The 17,431-nt window shown below is 49.8% G+C and overlaps 1 protein-coding gene across 9 annotated transcripts in view; it reads left to right on the top strand.

The window, feature by feature from the left end:
- The window catches only part of BCORL1 (BCL6 corepressor like 1), a 59,607-nt gene that overhangs the window by 10,338 nt on the left and 31,838 nt on the right, over positions 1 to 17,431 (top strand). For 6 of the 9 annotated variants that reach the window (XM_072955708.1, XM_072955704.1, XM_072955709.1 and 3 more), the window contains 3 exons: positions 8,298 to 8,427; positions 13,067 to 13,157; positions 13,435 to 16,707. In XM_072955708.1, the coding sequence (XP_072811809.1) occupies positions 8,342 to 8,427; positions 13,067 to 13,157; positions 13,435 to 16,707 (3,450 nt within the window). In that variant the 5' untranslated portion in view covers positions 8,298 to 8,341. Of the gene's footprint in view, positions 1 to 2,679; positions 2,746 to 8,297; positions 8,428 to 13,066; positions 13,158 to 13,434; positions 16,708 to 17,431 lie in introns of all 9 variants that reach the window. The other 3 variants (XM_072955705.1, XM_072955707.1, XM_072955710.1) reach the window with 2 other exon arrangements.

The raw sequence follows: 17,431 nt of genomic DNA on the forward strand, positions 1-17,431 counted from the left end.
GTAGGGGCTGAAAATGCCCTCCAAGTTCGTCCCCCTCCCCAGTTTAGGCTGTGGGCACTAGAATATAGTCATCTGGGAGTATCCGCGGGGTGTTGGTTCCAGGAAGCCTGTGGATATCAAAATGGATACCTAAATCCACCGATGCTCAAGTCCCTGATATAAAATGGCAGAGTAGAAAGAATACAGATGGCCTTCCGCATCCGCGTGCAAGTTTCATATCCCTGGATTCAGCCAACCGCGGATGTGAAACCCAGGGTTATGGAGGGCCGACTGCATATCACTCTTCTAGGGTGTTGCTGCTGTGTGATTAGATGATTCTGAATGGGTTTTGGCAGTTTTAAAACATCAAAATGACTGACTGGTTGGGATTCAGTGGTGAGGAGATTGAAAAGGGTGTGTGGTTTGGATGGAGGGGTTTGGATGGTAATGCTTACCACAAGAGCTCCAGAGAGATCACAAGCCTTGGTCACTCTTTTGAGATGAATGTCTAGCCTCCCAAGGTGACTGCTTTGGAGGTAACAGCGATGTTCATTTGAATGAGTAGGCTCTCATTGCATTTAGCAGATAGTTAACATTCTTTTGTACCCAAGTCTCATAAATGTTTATAGGCAAGGTTTTCAAACATGAAGGTACCCAAGGAGTCTGTGAAGGTGGCTATGTTAGAGCTGTGTGCAGGCAACTCCTTAGCCTTTTCAGTAAATACAGGAGTGAATGTATCTGGAAACAGGATGCAATGTCCCTTATAAGACTGATCTCTGGAGGTAGAACTAGTGGAAATATTTGGATAGAAAAAAAAAACCCTCAAGGGAGCTAGGAAGTGCTAGACTAGATTTAGTCAGGCAAAAGGTAGGGATGAACAGTGCAAAGGGACTCTTCTTCCTTTCGGTTGCCCAGCAGATTATTTCCATTTGCTTGTGTGTGTGTGTGTGTGTGTGTGTGTGTGTATGTATGTGTGTGTGGTGTGGCAGTATAGGAACCTGTTTTGCATGAAGGGAAGCAAAGTAAAGTGTCTGGGGCATGTATATGGGACTCTTGAGTTTCAAGGAATGGTATTTGGTTAATGATAGGGAAAGATGAGGAGGTATAGATATTGGGGGAAAAGCCTGAGGAGAATATTAGAATATCCTTATATGGGAAATCATTAAATGAGAACAATTTAAGTTGGAAGAACTCTCTCATTAGGGGATAAGCTTTGTGATATGTGATTAAGTAGGGAAAATAAGAATGCTACTTCTACACGTGGAAGAAGGCAGAGGGCCAAGGAGGGTAAGATCTGTGTTCAGGGTTCCATATCTAAAGCCAGATAGTGTTATCCTTGTTGGGTATGTGTAAACGTTCCTTTTGAAAACAATGACTTTGAGACATTTTCACATCTCTCTAAAGGTACTCTGGTGACTGGGTGGAAGTCATGGCCTTTTCACTTTCCCAAGGATCTCAATGCCAATGGTCTCTTGGATCTCCTTGAGGGTGTCTTAGATGCTGCTTTTTGCAAAGTGGGGTAATGAGGTGGCCTCTCCTTTGCTTCTGTGAAATCTGAATGCAAATACCTCTGTCTTATGGGAGCTTTCTTTCCTCAGAGTTCTGGATTTCTATTGGAGCAGTAGGTCCCAAAGTTGGTTTTCTTTACTTATTAGTCATCACTGACCCAACCCTCCTTCTTTCACTGTCTACTGGCCACGCCTATCCTCTTGAGGACATATTCAGGGCCAGGCTTCAAGATGAATATTTTCCGGCTCTTTCATTTTTTAAAGTCATAATTGCTTCCAGGTCACAAGGCAATGTGAACCAAAAGAGGCCTGGAGGAGGAGTACCAGATTTAGTTTATTAACTGTGGCCTTCTTAATCTTGACTTTCTAATTTACTGTCTTAATGGTAGAGTCCAAGTGGGAGTAAATGGCCAGCTTCATGCTGTTGTGTAGGGGCCCTAGTTGTGTCCCATGCGTTGCCAGCGCCAATTGCTCTGCACGTAAGGGGTCTTCGGTCACAAATGGAGCTACATGATTCTGGGGAACTTGTCCACTGGACTAACAGACACCCTCTCTGGTCATTTTCAAGGGTAAAAACTAAAAAAATTTAACAATGCCTACCTTTGTTTAAAAGAATTGTCAGATAGATGCTCAGTTACCTCTTGTCATGTCCTTCTCCTCACATGCACAACGACCGTGCTTTGGCTTGTAGTTGTTGTGAAATCTGCTTGTTTTGGCATCCTCCCTTCAAAACAAAACCAAAAAGGTCTACCTAATCTGTACAATCTCCTTTGAGATTTTAGTGCTGGCCACCCCCTATTACCAGCTCCTCCTGGCCCTAACTTGGGCTATACTTGGATGTTCTTCCCCTTTTGAGAATGTATTTTCTCTAAACTTTTCTAAAATGTCTGTCTTCAGTGCTTCCTCACAGTGTTTCAGTTTGGCCCATGATGGTGAAATATTTCAGGTTCCCCTATTTCATTTTTTCTTTTTGCTTGTTATATGCTATGGGCATCTCTTATGCCTTTCACACCTGCACTTGTCTTCTAGTGTTTTTTAATTTCCTTTTGGGTTTTTTGGGGGGAAGATTTCTACTAAATTATGGTTTTTCTTCAACTACCTGCTCGCCCTCAGCTTAGCTGCTATTTTCACCATTTTAAGGTTATTGCTCTCCTATTAGCCCATTTTCTTTTTGGTTTCCCCTGTTTTATAGTGTGCTGATGATGCCTGGCTGCCACTGTCTGCTGCCCGCTGGTTGGATTCATCTCTTCGGATCTTGGTCAGTCCTCCTACTTACGTATACATGTGCCTCCTAAATCGAAAAGTTTTATGTATTTATTTTTCAGCCATGCTGATCACTTTGGGGTGGTGGAGCATGTCTTCTCCTTTGTTCTCACCACGAGTTGGATGTGTTTTTTGAGTTTTCCCCCACAAAGTGGAAACAGCTCCCAGTGGCCCTACTGCCTTCCAGACCAGCATTTGATTCTGGGGCCATGCAGCTGTTCATTTCTTAACAATTACATGGTTGTGACATCTGGGAAAATCCTCTGAGATATTATGTCCTATCCTTGGGCCTGTGCTTCCTGGGTCACTTGGGATTACCAGGTTTCTTCCAAGTTCCTTGCAGGAACTTTGCCTTTTGCCTTTGATGTGATGGTTCCTCTCAGACAAGGGAATGATAGAGATTGAGACTTGCACACCACACCTGACTGTGGGTGCTATGAGTGAAAGCAAGCTGGTCCCCAAATGTGAACACCAGCAGCTCCTACCAAGTGTGGCATGTCTGTAAGATTTTCCCTTTTTGCTCACCTCTCCTGAGTAGTAGTGTACAGTTGAGTGGTTATTGATTTGATAGGACATAATAAATAACAAAACAAAACCCTAGGCCTACTGGATCAGAATCCCCAGGGCTGGGACCTATGAATCTGTATTTTGAACCAGCGCCTCAGTGATTCTGACTTGGAAATTATCGGTGTGTGTTGTCCATCTTGACTCCTCCCATCCTATGTGGGCATTGACGCCATTGGTGCCTCTTCAGAAGTTCTCTTTGCTTACTCTTGGGCTCAAGAGAACTGAGCTTGCCTTCTTGTGGAGACACTTGGCTAGGTTCTCTCCTGACTGTGCTTTCTACCCCTCCCCTCCTCTGCAAAGGCTACTGTTAATTAGCAGAGGGCTTCAAGTAGGAAGGGGTGCTGCTCTGACAAAATCCTAAAAAATAGTGGGAGGCCAGGATTTAAGCAGGTGCTCCATCTTCAGGGTCTTGTGAAAATGGGGGTGCCTAGCATCAAGTTTGCTCTCTGGATAGTCAGAAAATGTATATTGTGTGGTAGTTGTTTTGTTTTGTTTTTTTACATTTTTTATTGATTCATAATCATTTTACAGTGTTGTGTCAAATTCCAGTGTTCAGCACAATTTTTCAGTCATTCATGGACTGTTTTGGTTTTTACTTGGTTTTCTTTTTCTTGTTGTTATTTGGGGATTGTGCCCGGGGGTCGGTGTAAAAACTCCCTTACCTAGGTAATTTTACATGTTGTTCTGTTTCCAAATGCCAGGATTCCCTCTTCTGGTTTCTGTCCCAGACCCTATAAACTACTAATCCCCTCTAACAGAACAAAAATAAACCTAAGAGTGAAAAAGCCATAGTGACTGACTTATGGCTGCTGCCTACAAATATTCAGATAGCTACTAAAACTTGTGTTAAAATTCATGTTAAAATTTTGTCCTACAGCAAGAGCAGCCCCTTCCATTGCCTGAGTCTTCTAATGCTTCATAGAGAGAGAGAAAAAAAGTACGTGGTATATCAGCCAACAGGCTGAGCTGTTGTTTCCTAAGCTGGGACATTCTGAGACATTCTAAGAAACAGTCAAAACTTGATTAACCAAGCTGTTTAGGGAGTGGGATCCTGGTGAACTGATGTGAAGCAGTCAATCCATTTGTCTTACCCATTGTTGAAATCTTTCTGAAATTATGTGTGAACCCACATAACTGTTTTAGGAATGTTAAAGATACTTTTCAGGAAAATCATGAGTCTCATACAGATACAAAAAACGAACACGTGTGATTTTATTTTACTCATTAATCAACAAGGGAACCAGACAGATGTCATAGCCGGCTCAAAGAAAAAGTCCAAAAGCACAAATTTATATGGAGTAAAGAAATTGAATTGCAAATGGAGGCAAAACTGGTTTTTCCACAGTGGGGAGGGAAGTCAATCCAAACTCCATGGGACAAGACAGAGTTTGCATATCCATCAGTTACCTGCAATTTACAGAGGTGCAAAATAGCTCAAAGACAATGAACTGGGTTAGAATCAGGCATCTCGGAAGGGCATGCTATAGATAATGCATAGCTTTCTTGTTGAAGTACAACATTCTTTTTATAGTAAGTAAGGATGGTAGATACTTTTGGGGGGGGTATTTTGCTTCTTGTAATTTCTCAAGAGTGACTGCCTTAATTCTCATCCAGGATTGACTTCCATGTAACACTCACGCACTGAGTACTTAGTGTATGTAAGACATTGCAGAGGAACCAGAGGCTGAAGAGACAATGTTTCTTACCTTAAGTAGCTGATTGTCTAGTGGGAGAGACGGACATGCCACGCTCCCAACTAACCACATTGCAGGGGGACTAAGAATCTGTGCTGTGGCCAAGATAGGGATGAAATGTTTAAAGAGTACCAGAGAGGGAGAAGTTAACTGATCTGGGGCTGAGGTTGCGGAGATGACACGATGACATTTAAGCTAGAGTTTGAGGGGGACAGAGAGAGGTACCAGAGAGGGAGAAGTTAACTGATCTGGGGCTGAGGTTGCGGAGATGACACGATGACATTTAAGCTAGAGTTTGAGGGGGACAGAGAGAGGAGGAGGGGGCACAGGAGAAACCATTTCAGGATGAGGAACCAGCCTGAAACTGGATGGTCTGTTCAGGGAAGGGTCAGGAGTCGGGGTGACAAGGGCACAGGGAGATCACAGGATGTGGCCACAGAGGGGACTAGAGGGGAGCTTTGAGGCGAGGTCATGGAAGGCCCTGAATGCTGTGCTAAGAAATGCGGGCTTGATTCTGAAGACAGAAGAAAGCTGTTGAAAGCTTTGAAGGAGAGGGGTGGTGATGTGATCGAACTGGTGCTTTAGAAGATGAATTGATTGTAGAACCAAGAGATTTGGAGGCAGAGGGACCAATTAAGAGGCTATTGTAATATTCTAGTGAGAGATGATGAGGGTCTGCGTCAGGGTCATGGTGAGAGGGGTAGAAGGAGAGGATGGAGATGGCATTATTAAGGTTTATCTCCTGATTGGATGGGGTGGGGGTGGGGGGAAAAGGAGTTGAACTCTGAAATTTCCAGGCTAGGGAGTAGTGGTGCTATTAACTAAGATAGGAAACACGCTGGGTGTGGGGAGTGGGGAGCAGGTTTCTGGTAACAGATTGAGTTTGAGGGGCTTGGTGGACACCCAGTTAACAGCAAATTGCTGGCAGCTGGAAATTCTGGTCTGGGTCTAAGGAGGGAGGTCAGGGCCAGAGATACAGATTTGGGAGTCATCAGTGCTCCCAGAGATACAGATTTGGGAGTCATCAGGAGCAAGGTGAAACTTTGTGAGCGCTTGAGCTGAGAGAGAAGGAGGAGCAGGGCTCACACACACACACACACACACACACACACACACACACACACACACACGGAGAGGGGCCGGGGTGGGGGACAGCCAGACTGAGCTGCAGAGATAGCAAGAGACCGAGAAGGAGAGATAGAGGGAGACAGAAGGACAGGAGAGGGAGACTGAAGGCTGAGGACTAAGAGTGGACGGGAAGGGGAGGCCTGAGGAGGGAGAAAGAGAAGGAGGAGGAGGAGAGAATGGAGCCTGAGGGAAAATAAGGAAAGTGAGATTAAGGAGGGAAAGGACTGGGTCAGGAGAGATGGGAAAGGGGAGAAAGCTGGAGCGGGGGCCTGATGTGGGGGGAGATAAGGAGAAGAGAAGCAGAGGGGAGGAGAGGGAGAACAGTAGGGGGAAGGAGAGTGCTGAGGAGGAACAGAGGGAAATGGAGAAGAGATTGAAAGAGGAGAGGGAAGGCCAGAGACTGAGAAATGAGTCGGGTAGGAAGAGAAAGAGGGAGGGAAGGGAAAGGGATGGAAGAGGGTGACAGAGGTGAGGAGACTGAGCAAGATGAGGGCCAGGTTTCTGGGGTGGGTGGCGGGAGGGGAGGGTCCAAATAGGCCAGTGGGTGCTGGGCCCAGAAAGCCAGGAGAGGGGCAGGCACAGAGGAAGGGGCGAAGGCAGTGGTATCATGTGTGACAGACAGGAGTAGGGTGAGAACAAGAGGAGAATGGGGGGATGCGGCCCTGCTCTGCTCTCATTGACTGTCGCTTGTCCCTTCCCTCTGCACCGGCCACGTTGGCCTCCTGTCTGTTTTCTGATCTTAGCAGGCGCCCCGTGCCTTGGAACCTTTGCCAGTTTGTTCCCTCTGCCTGGAGTGCTCTTCCCCCAGACATCCACATGGCTCACCCCTTTGCTTCCTTCAGGCTGTTTAAATGTCTCCCTCTCAGCAAGGCCTACCCTGATCACCCATTTTCTGACTGTAGCCCATTCTGCTCCCTGCCCCGGCGCCGCCATGCCCCTTAGCCTGTGTTATACCGACTTCTAACATCCTATAACATACAGTCATTTAACGTGTTTACTGTCCGTCTCACCCCACTAGAATATAAACTCCATGAAGACAGGGATTTCTGGTCTTTTTAAATTGTTGAATCTCCAGTTCTTAGGACAGTGCTGGCACATAGTAGGTGCTCAATAAATGTTGAATGAATAAATGATACTGTGTTGAATGTGGACAATCTCTGAAAATTGTATAAAGGATAAGTATCCTGACATGTCTGTATTTTACTGTGATTTACTTCTTTGGAAAGTGGAGAATAGCATAAAATTCTGATCACTGTAGGGTTTTGTTCATCTGAGCTTTGATGAATAAGCCTTTTAGCTGATAAGTTAACTGGAATTTAAGGATCTCAAGACGAGCTCGTTGGATAAACCACCTTTTCTTGATGCCTGATTTTCTCTGTAAGGTGAATTGGCTGTACAGTGGTTGTCAACAGCGAGAGCTCAACATTGGCCGGTGAAGAGGGTGGCAGGTCATGGGGATGACAGGCTGATACGGACAGGGACAGAAATGTGTGATTCTTGATAGAGCATTGTTTTTTTGTTCGTTTGCTTGTTTGTGGTCAGAGTACAAGGAGTGTTGCATCTAATTTGAAGGGATCTTTAAGCCAGGTTGGATACATACATTGTATCTATATAACTCCTAACTTGAAAGGAGAATAGAGTATTTTTGAAGGGCTCATAAAGAAAGCATGTCCTTCCTCTAGAGAGCTTATATTGGCTACGTCACTCAAATACTTCAGTACTTGTGGATTAGAGACTTGACGAGAAAAAGATCCTCAGTAGTCTTTCAATGCACTGTGCATATATGGGAATGACCCTCTAATTGTAGTTGGTTGGGCTAAATGTGTGTAGAAAAATATACTGTCATCTCACTTGTCTGAAATAGATTGAATTTCCTCGAGCACTCATACATATCTGTCTTTAAGATAATTTGAAAATCACTCTAGGTGATTAACAGCGTCCCTGTCTCCATCCTGAAGCCTATGGATTCCTGGAAAGCTGGTGCTCCCTTACCTTCATTTGGGCCTTCACTTTCCATAGCAGGCTGGCTTGTGAGAGAGACTGCTTTCACAATTTGGTGCTAGAATTACCTTGATGTATTTAAATGTGTCCGGGTAAAGGTGGTTAAAGCAGCTGTCCGTGTTACAAGTTTTGATTTTCGGGGGTTCTTTTTCCCCAGGGGGAGTGGCCACAGCAGGTCCTATCTGGTGCTGAGTGGCTGTCATGATCTCTACAGCACCGCTCTACAGCGGCGTGCACAACTGGACCAGTTCTGACCGGATTCGCATGTGTGGCATCAACGAGGAGAGGTGAGGAGGCTGGGAAGGTGGCTGTCGCCGGCTTCCAGTGAGCGGTAGCTGCTCACCAGTGGGGTAGCTGCAGCAGGGCCTGAGGAGGGAGCCTGGGGAGGAGGCTGTTGGTTGTTTCTAATTTTGCTGAGATGGGCTGGGGCTGGGGCGTGTGAGTAGCCGTTTTGGCCACACTGTCCCGGTTTAGATGAAGGTGAAGAGGCCAACAGATGACCTTTCGCCAACTAGTATTTGTCTACTCATTAAGAACTGTCAGACTGTGGAGTAGAGGGAAGCTCAGGCGATTGCAATTTTTATTTGCTGCATCCATGTTCTGTGCTCAAGGATACGTGTAAGATATTTTTGGTCCTTGATCTAAGCCTGGAAGAAAGGCGGTTTTATCATTCAGCTTTATACTGGGAGCTGTTAGTGGGGATTCTGGCGATCAGCACTTTCCTGCCTCACGAGGCTAACGATGATTCGCAGTGAGATCCTTATGAAGTATCAAAGGAAGGTCAAACTGCTTAATGTTGTTTTCATACAAAATTGAGAGTTGGTGATGCCTGCCCGATCGGTGTGTGTTTTCAGTTTTCTGTTCACCAGAATATGGGGTTGACCAAGCTATACCATTTCCTGTTCATGCCTTGTATGAAGAGCACTCAAAATGGCCTTCAGATTCTACCTTTGACTTTCATAGCCCTTGGCCAAAGAGCTGTATGTGATGGTTGCCATGCCTCTCCCAGTTTTAGAGAAGGCATGACTCCCCGCTGCTTGCTGGTATTTAGCTGTTGTTTCAATATTTCGTCTGTTGAAATCTAGATACATCAGATCAATCACATAGAATGCAGAATGATATGGCTTTTCCTGGGATTCAAGATCTGGCATTTCGTAGGGGTACATCTTGGAAGTGTATGCATGGCTGTGTGTGCATGTGGAGGAGTGTTGGCAATTGTGAAAGGAAAAGGAATGGATGTCTGTGTGTATCTACTTTCTTCTTCTGTTCTTAACTGGAGAAGTATGTACTTGTCTGAGGTTCAGGTGAGGAGAATAGACCTTTTAATTTTTTTAAGAAGCCATTAGTGCCTGATAGTTTAATGTTCTCTGTACTGAGGAACAAGTTAGAGATGGACTTAGAAGGAATTTGATCTTAGAATATAAAAGTCAAGACAAAATACTTCTCAGGTCTTCACAAGAAAGATATTTTCTTTTGCATATGAGGTATGTCCTTAAAAGATAACTAAGAGATGATGTGGAGGAAGGCAGGGGGTGGTATTGATTATGTGAGTATTCATCGGCAACTAATTACAAGTAGTTGAGACTTTGAGGTGGAGGTCTGGACAGGAGCCTTCAAATAAATCAATGGACAAGTTACCTTGGTTTACTGTCCATCCTAAATCCCTGCTGAAAAAGGAGCAGGAGGTGGGCCTGAACCTGATTTTTCCCTCCTTCTGGACCTTTCTTGGTATGTTAGATTACCAAATATGCCTGATAGTTAAAATGACCTTTTAAGTTTTGTCACCTCTGGTCATCTACCCTTTATTGTCACCTTCCCACTACAGTCTAGGTCATACTATAGCTGATTTCCAAAATGTGATGTCACCTTATTTAAAAACCATCTTTCTCAGCCATTTACAACTTGTAGAACTTAGTCATTTGGGTGTAAAGCTGCATCTGGGGATTAACTCAAAGTTGTGTTTGAGAAACCTGCCCAGCTTCATCAGATGGAGTTGAGGACTGTAGAAATAGGGGCAGGGGCAGATGGCTGACTCTTGTCAAGCCTCCAGTGAAATCTCTGTTTCGTTACTTGCTTGCTTCCTTTCTCATACGCATTCATTCCTTCATTCAACAAACATTTATTAAACCCAATGAGAGTGAACCAGTAGTCATGGGGCATTGGTGGTAAGTGCTGTAGAGTGGCATGTACAGGTCCCATGGGAGTCTAAAGGCAAGAATGAGAAACTTCCTGGGGGTGTAAGGGAAGGCTTCTCAGTGGCAGCAACATTTGAGCTGCAGCTTGGGGGATGAGTAGGAGTTTCAGGTGAGGGCTGGAATTTCTCTCACGGTGTGTTTGGGGAAGACCCTGGTGGGGATAAAGGCGGTCTTGGGGTGCTGTGGGGCTTGAGGCACAGAGAGTCTACAGGGGCTGCAATCTAAGAAGCGAGATGTATGCCATGTAGTTACAGCCCAACAGGAACTGAAAAAGGTCTGGTTTGACAGTGGTGCTAGCCCTTAATAATTAGGAAAACAGCCCTGAAAGGTTATGGCTGTTTCTGGTTTAAGTTCAACAAAGCCTTGAGCATAACAGTCCAGGGTCATGTCTGTTGGGAAGAAACGGCGGGATTGATTTTCAGTCCTGACTGAAGCCTGCTTTGACCCCTGCTCCCTTCTCCCCGCCACCGCACCCTCCTCATCTTGCAGGGTTGACCCAGGTCTCCCCATGCACCCCTCCCCTGCGAGCTCTTCCTGTCCCGGGCTCTTCTCTCAGTGGAGTAATTTAATGTTTGCTTGGCTTTACACAGCCCTCTCCTCAGAGGGTTGGAAACGTGGCTGCAGGACATCTTCCCAGAGCCCAGGGGCTGGCACTTGGGCCTGGGTGTGGCTGGAGTAGCCAGGACTGCTGCTGCCACCACCAGAGCCTCTGGGCCCACTGGCTCTGCCACTCTGGTGGCGGCCTTCACAGGCAGGGCTTCTGCTTTCAGGGTGGTTTTATGCGGGATGGGAGCTGAGCACAGGGCCAAGTATGCAGCTGGCTCCCCTTTGTATGATCAGGAGGGGGAAAATGGAAATAGCATCTCCCCTCTGCTGTCCCTCATGAAGGGCACCCTGCTGCTCCTTTTCCCTCCCCACCATCCTCCCCCCAAAACTACCCCTGGCCAGTCTAATTGGAACACGCTTCTCCCCTGGCCCAAAGCAGGGTACTGTGCTTGCTTTTCTGGTCTCTCAGGAGTTGATGTCAAAGTGTGTTTTCCCTTTCCCTCAGGCTCCCCCTTCCTCCCCTTCCTTGAGACCCACCCCAACCTCCGACTGCATCTTCAGCCCTCACCTCTCTTTACCAACATTTCTCTTTGTGGCCAACAGTCATTGCCAGCAGTGGAACCCTCCCAATTCTGCCAGCCTAGCTGCCTTTTGAAGGGAACAAGCCTTTCCCCCTGGTTGGCCCCTCCTGGTGACCTGAAAAGATGGGGAGAGGCCCTTGGTGACCCCCTTGTCTTTTTTGCTTCTCTTGCCCCAGGGACAATTTTGGGGTCTAGCAATGGTGCTCTGTTCCAGTGGGAGGGAAGGGGTAGCAGGGCCCTCTCCATCCTCTTGGGGGTTGGCTGCGGGCACCCTGACTGCCCCTGCTTAGGGTGGCTTCTGAGGTGGGTGCTGGCTTCTTCCCCGGCTGTCACGGAGCTCAGGGCAAGGCTCTGAATAAGAGGAGGTGAGCCCCATGGCAGTCTACCTCCCCAGTGGTGCACAGAGCATTCCTATGCCTTGCCCCCTAGGAGCCGCTGCGCATCACTTTTGCCAGAGCTTTATTCTTACGCTTAAACCTTCCACTCGGCCACTCACACCAGGGCTCCATTCCCACCCGTGTCTTCCCCAAGACAGCAGTGGTACAGTCTTGCTGTGCTCAAAATACCAAACTCCCAGTGGGTATTTGTCCTCTCTCCAACTTCACCTTCCCAGTCTGACTTTTTTTTTTTCAGTCAAGATATACCATTTTCTGATTCTTACCCAAATTTTGGAGAGGGCTTTTTGAGTGTTGGGGATACAGTTGAGTTTTCCTCCTTTGGGACCCAGCTTTCTGGCCTTAAGCCTTTCCCGCTGCAACACACCAACTTGAATTTGGGATTTATGTCCTTTGGGTTGGGAGAAAATTCAGTGGTACTGGGAGGCCAAGGGGAGGGTGGCGAGCTGGCAGGGGTTAGGATGCAACCCAGAGTAGAAAGGTAGGAAGGAGGGTGCTGGCTGGAGCTTGCTGGTCCTCTAGAAAAGGGGAAGAGGTACCCTAGAGGGAAAGAAGTTGTGCCCTTGAAATGCCCCTCAGCACCCTGACCTGGTGGCCTCGAATCAGTATCGTTACACGTGGTAATAGACGTGTGTCTGCTCTAGGCAGGCCTGTCAGATAAACAGGTAATGATTCCAATTTAGAACAGAAAACACAATGGAGGGGTTATTTGTTTTAGAAAAGGGTTACACTTATGGTATCTGCAGCCAGCTTCCCTTATAGACTTAAAATAAGACTGCATTCATGAGAAAAGCTGTTTGTATGCCTTTTGAGATCATCTGTGATTTACCTCTTCCCCTTTGGCAATATCCAGTACCTCCTGGGCGCTCACCTTGACAGATAAGCTCTAGGGGCAAGGAAGGGTTCTGGGGTGTCCTCCACACTCCCTTGTGAGAGCCCTAGAAAACAGGGCACATGGCCCAGAGAGGGGAGTCTGGTCAGATTGGGCTCCTTTGCAGGAACTTGAAAAACTGGGCACCAAGGCTTCAGTTTACAACCTGGGCCCCTCTCCCCAACCCCAGTTCCTTGTGGTTTTCCCCAAGCCACTAAGTGAAGTGAGGCAGGAAGGTTTTATGAGAACACGGGTAGGCAGGGGGCATTCTGGGGAAGGTGGCGGTGGCCTGAAGACTAGGCCTCATGTCCCTTTTCTGATTGTGTCTCCCATGCTAGAAGAGCACCTCTTTCTGATGAGGAGTCCACGACAGGTGACTGCCAGCACTTTGGATCTCAGGAGTTTTGTGTCAGCAGCAGTTTTTCCAAGGTAAGGGGCCACGTGGAGCCACGTGCCACCTGCCAAAGGGTGGAGCTCAACTGCCTGGGCCCAGCCTGCCATCCCAAGAAGGGGGCCAGAAAGGCACAGGGTATTTCCGAGGAGTTGCTGTATATGAGACAGAAATTGGCCAGCTGCTCTTTGCTTCTGCTGAGTCCTGGTTGGTCGAGTTGCAAAGAGGACCAGCAATCACCCTTCCTGGGCCCCAGGCCACTTGCACCATCTACAGAGAGCTAGCTAAGACGGGCACGCTGCTCTATCGTTGCAGGTGGAGCTCACGGCAGTTGGAAGTGGCAGCAGTGCCCGGGGGGCAGACCCAGATGGCAGTGCAACAGAAAAACTTGGGCACAAGTCAGAAGACAAGCCTGACGATGCCCAGCCCAAAATGGACTATGCTGGGCATGTGGCAGAGGCGGGGGGCCCCTTGGTGCCACTGAGCAGCCCTGGAGACGGGCTCAAGCTTCCAGCTTCTGATGGCCCCGAGGCTGGCAACGGCACGGCCGACTGCTCCTGGACTCCCCTCAGCACCCAAATGAGCAAACAGGTAGACTGCTCGCCAGCCGGGGCAAAGGCTTTGGACTCTCGGCACAGCGTTGGGGAGAAGAATACTTTCATTTTGGCAACTCTGGGAACTGGCGTCCCCGTGGAGGGCACCCTGCCTCTGGTCACCACTAACTTCAGTCCACTGCCAGCTCCTATCTGCCCCCCGGCTCCCAGTTCGGCCTCCGTTCCTCCATCTGTTCCGGATCCATTCCAGGTTCCCCTCTCTGTCCCCACCCCAGTGCCCCATTCTGGGCTTGTTCCTGTCCAGGTTGCCACTTCAGTTCCGGCTCCTTCCCCTCCCTTAGCACCAGTCCCAGCCCTGGCTCCAGCACCACCATCAGTGCCCACACTCCTCTCCGACTCAAACCCCCTTTCGGTTTCAGCTTCGGTCTTGGTGCCCGTGCCAGCTTCTGCTCCCCCATCGGGCCCTGTGCCCCTTTCGGCTCCGGCCCCTACCCCCCTCTCAGTCCCAGTTTCAGCTCCTCCCTTGGCTCTGATCCAGGCTCCTGTGCCCCCTTCCGCTCCGACGCTGGTCCTCGCACCTGTCCCCACTCCAGTCCTGGCTCCCATGCCGGCGTCCACGCCCCCAGCAGCTCCTGCCCCTCCGTCAGTGCCAATGCCCACCCCGACCCCATCCTCTGGCCCGCCTTCTACTCCCACCCTCATCCCTGCCTTTGCTCCTACACCGGTGCCTGCACCCACCCCAGCCCCAATCTTTACTCCAGCCCCGACACCCATGCCGGCTGCCACACCAACTGCCATTCCCACCTCTGCACCTATCCCGGCCTCGTTTAGTTTGAGTCGAGTGTGTTTTCCTGCAGCTCAGGCACCAGCTATGCAAAAAGTCCCCCTGTCCTTTCAGCCAGGGACAGTACTGACCCCGAGCCAGCCGCTGGTATACATCCCGCCTCCAAGCTGTGGGCAGCCACTCAGCGTGGCCACACTGCCAACAACCCTGGGAGTCTCCTCCACTCTTACGCTCCCTGTCCTGCCATCCTACCTGCAGGACAGGTGTCTCCCCGGCGTGCTGGCCTCCCCAGAGCTACGGTCTTACCCATATGCATTTTCTGTGGCCCGACCTCTGACTTCAGATTCCAAGCTGGTCTCTCTGGAGGTGAACAGGCTCCCCTGCGCTTCCCCATCCGGCAGCACCAGCACCCAGCCTGCTCCCGATGGGGTCCCCGGGCCTTTGGCAGATACTTCCCTCTCCACTGCTTCTGCCAAGGTGCTTCCACCTCCACAGCCTCTGCTGCCAGCCCCCAGCGTGAGCTCAGCCCCACAGCACCCTGCCAAGATGCCAGGTGGCACCGAGCAGCAAACTGAAGGGACTTCCGTCACCTTCTCACCCCTCAAGTCACCTCCACAGCTGGAGCGAGAGATGGCCTCTCCACCTGAGTGCAGTGAGATGCCCCTCGACCTCTCGTCCAAGTCCAACCGCCAGAAACTCCCATTGCCGAACCAACGCAAGACACCTCCCATGCCCGTGTTGACCCCAGTGCACACCAGCAGCAAGGCCCTCCTCTCCACAGTCCTGTCTAGGTCTCAGCGCACTACCCAGGCTGCCGGCAGCAATGTCACTTCATGCCTGGGCTCCACTTCCTCACCCTTCGTCATCTTTCCTGAGATCGTGAGGAACGGGGACCCGAGCACTTGGGTGAAGAACTCCACTGCGCTGATCAGCACTATTCCTGGCACCTACGTGGGAGTGGCTAACCCAGTGCCTGCGTCCCTCCTACTGAACAAAGACCCCAACCTGGGCCTCAACCGAGACCCCCGCCACCTCCCCAAGCAGGAGCCCATCTCCATCATCGATCAAGGAGAGCCCAAGAGCACTGGTGCCCCCTGTGGCAAGAAGGGTACCCAGGCTGGGACTGAGGGACAGCCAAGCACAGTCAAACGTTACACCCCAGCCCGCATTGCCCCTGGGCTACCGGGCTGTCAAACCAAGGAGCTCTCTCTGTGGAAGCCCACGGGGCCAGCAAATATTTACCCACGTTGTTCAGTCAACGGGAAACCCACCAGCACCCAGGTCCTGCCTGTTGGCTGGTCACCCTACCACCAGGCATCTCTGCTTTCCATCGGCATTTCCAGTGCCGGGCAGCTGACCCCCAGCCAGGGGGTGCCCATCAGGCCCACCAGCATCGTCTCTGAGTTTTCTGGTGTGCCATCTCTTGGACCCAGTGAGGCTGTGCATGGACTTCCCGAGGGACAGCCACGGCCCGGGGGCCCCTTTGCTCCAGAGCAGGACACTGGCACAAAGAACAAAACTTGCCGGATTGCTGCCAAGCCTTACGAAGAACAAGTCAATCCTGTCCTCTTGACGCTCAGCCCTCAGACGGGGACCCTGGCGCTGTCTGTTCAGCCTAGCAGTGGGGACCTGAGAGTGAATCAGGGGCCTGAGGAATCAGAGAGCCACCTCTGCCCCGACAGCACCCCTAAGCTGGAAGGCCCCCAGGGGGCTTGTGGCCTGAAGCTGGCAGGAGACACGAAGCCTAAGAACCAAGTGCTGGCCACCTACATGTCCCATGAGCTGGTCCTGGCCAACCCCCAGAACCTGCACAAGATGCCCGAGCTGCCTTTGCTACCTCATGACAGCCGCCCTAAGGAACTCATCTTGGACGTGGTCCAGAGTGGCAAGAGGGCCTCCAGCACAGAGCTTTCGCAGCTTGGAAGCCAGGTGGACCTGGGGCGAGTGAAAATGGAGAAGGTGGATGGCGATGTGGTCTTCAATTTAGCCACCTGCTTCCGGGCCGATGGCCTCCCAGCAGCTCCCCAGAGGAACCAAGCCGAAGTGCGGAGTAAGGCCGGGCAGGCTCGAGTGAAACAGGAAAGCATAGGCGTCTTTGCTTGCAAGAACAAGTGGCAGCCAGACGCAGTGGTGACCGATGGGGTGACCGAATGTCTACCGCCCAAGAAAATGAAGTGTGGGAAAGAGAAGGATGGTGAGGAGCAGCAGCCACAAGCCAAGGTCATGGTCCGGAGTTCCCATGGACCCAAGGTGAGTGCTGGGCTGAGGTTGAGGGCAAGGCTGAGACACCGGTGGTCTGCTTTGTCCTGCACGGATCAGCCTTGGTCCACTTTGTCCTGCAGGCATCAACCTTGTGCAGTGTTCTTGAGTAGAGTAGCTTTGTGAACTGAACTAATTGGAAGGCTTGTGTAAAGTGAATCCTGACCCTTACTAAGTCACATTCTCCATATATGGTGTTTAACGGGGGGGGGGGGTAGTCTCGTACTTTGTAGCATGTGAGAAATGATTTGTTCCCTGAGGCTAGGGAAGCCATTGTCCCAGATGAGGTTGCAAAGCAAAGAAGGTATGGGGAGGGAAATCAATGCATGACAGGCCCTTCCCTGGGGAGCTATTCTTCCTTTTCCTTTTCTAAGACGACTGCTGCCCTTGAGAACTTAGGGCCCAGGGAGGGAAGGGGCCTTTGACAGGGTTATTTTCTGCACCACCCAGGTAGCCTGCTCAGGATTTGCTTGGAGTTTTGTGGAGCTAGAGTAGTTCAGCTTCTGGGCTGACCCACCAGTTTCCTCTTCCCCTAATGCTTGGGGCGGCAGCTTTGGGTTTTGGGCCATTGGGAATTTGGTATGCAAGTCAGATAGGCATCTGAGTCTGGGTTCTTAATAGGCTAAGGATGGTGGCAGGGTTCTAGGCAAAAAAAGTGGACCATGAGGACTTGACTTGAATTCAGTGTTCCTCCAAAGAGGATCTGAAGGCCACT

The sequence above is a fragment of the Vicugna pacos genome, chromosome X, assembly GCF_048564905.1.
Source record: "Vicugna pacos chromosome X, VicPac4, whole genome shotgun sequence".
NCBI classification, from domain to species: domain Eukaryota; kingdom Metazoa; phylum Chordata; class Mammalia; order Artiodactyla; family Camelidae; genus Vicugna; species Vicugna pacos.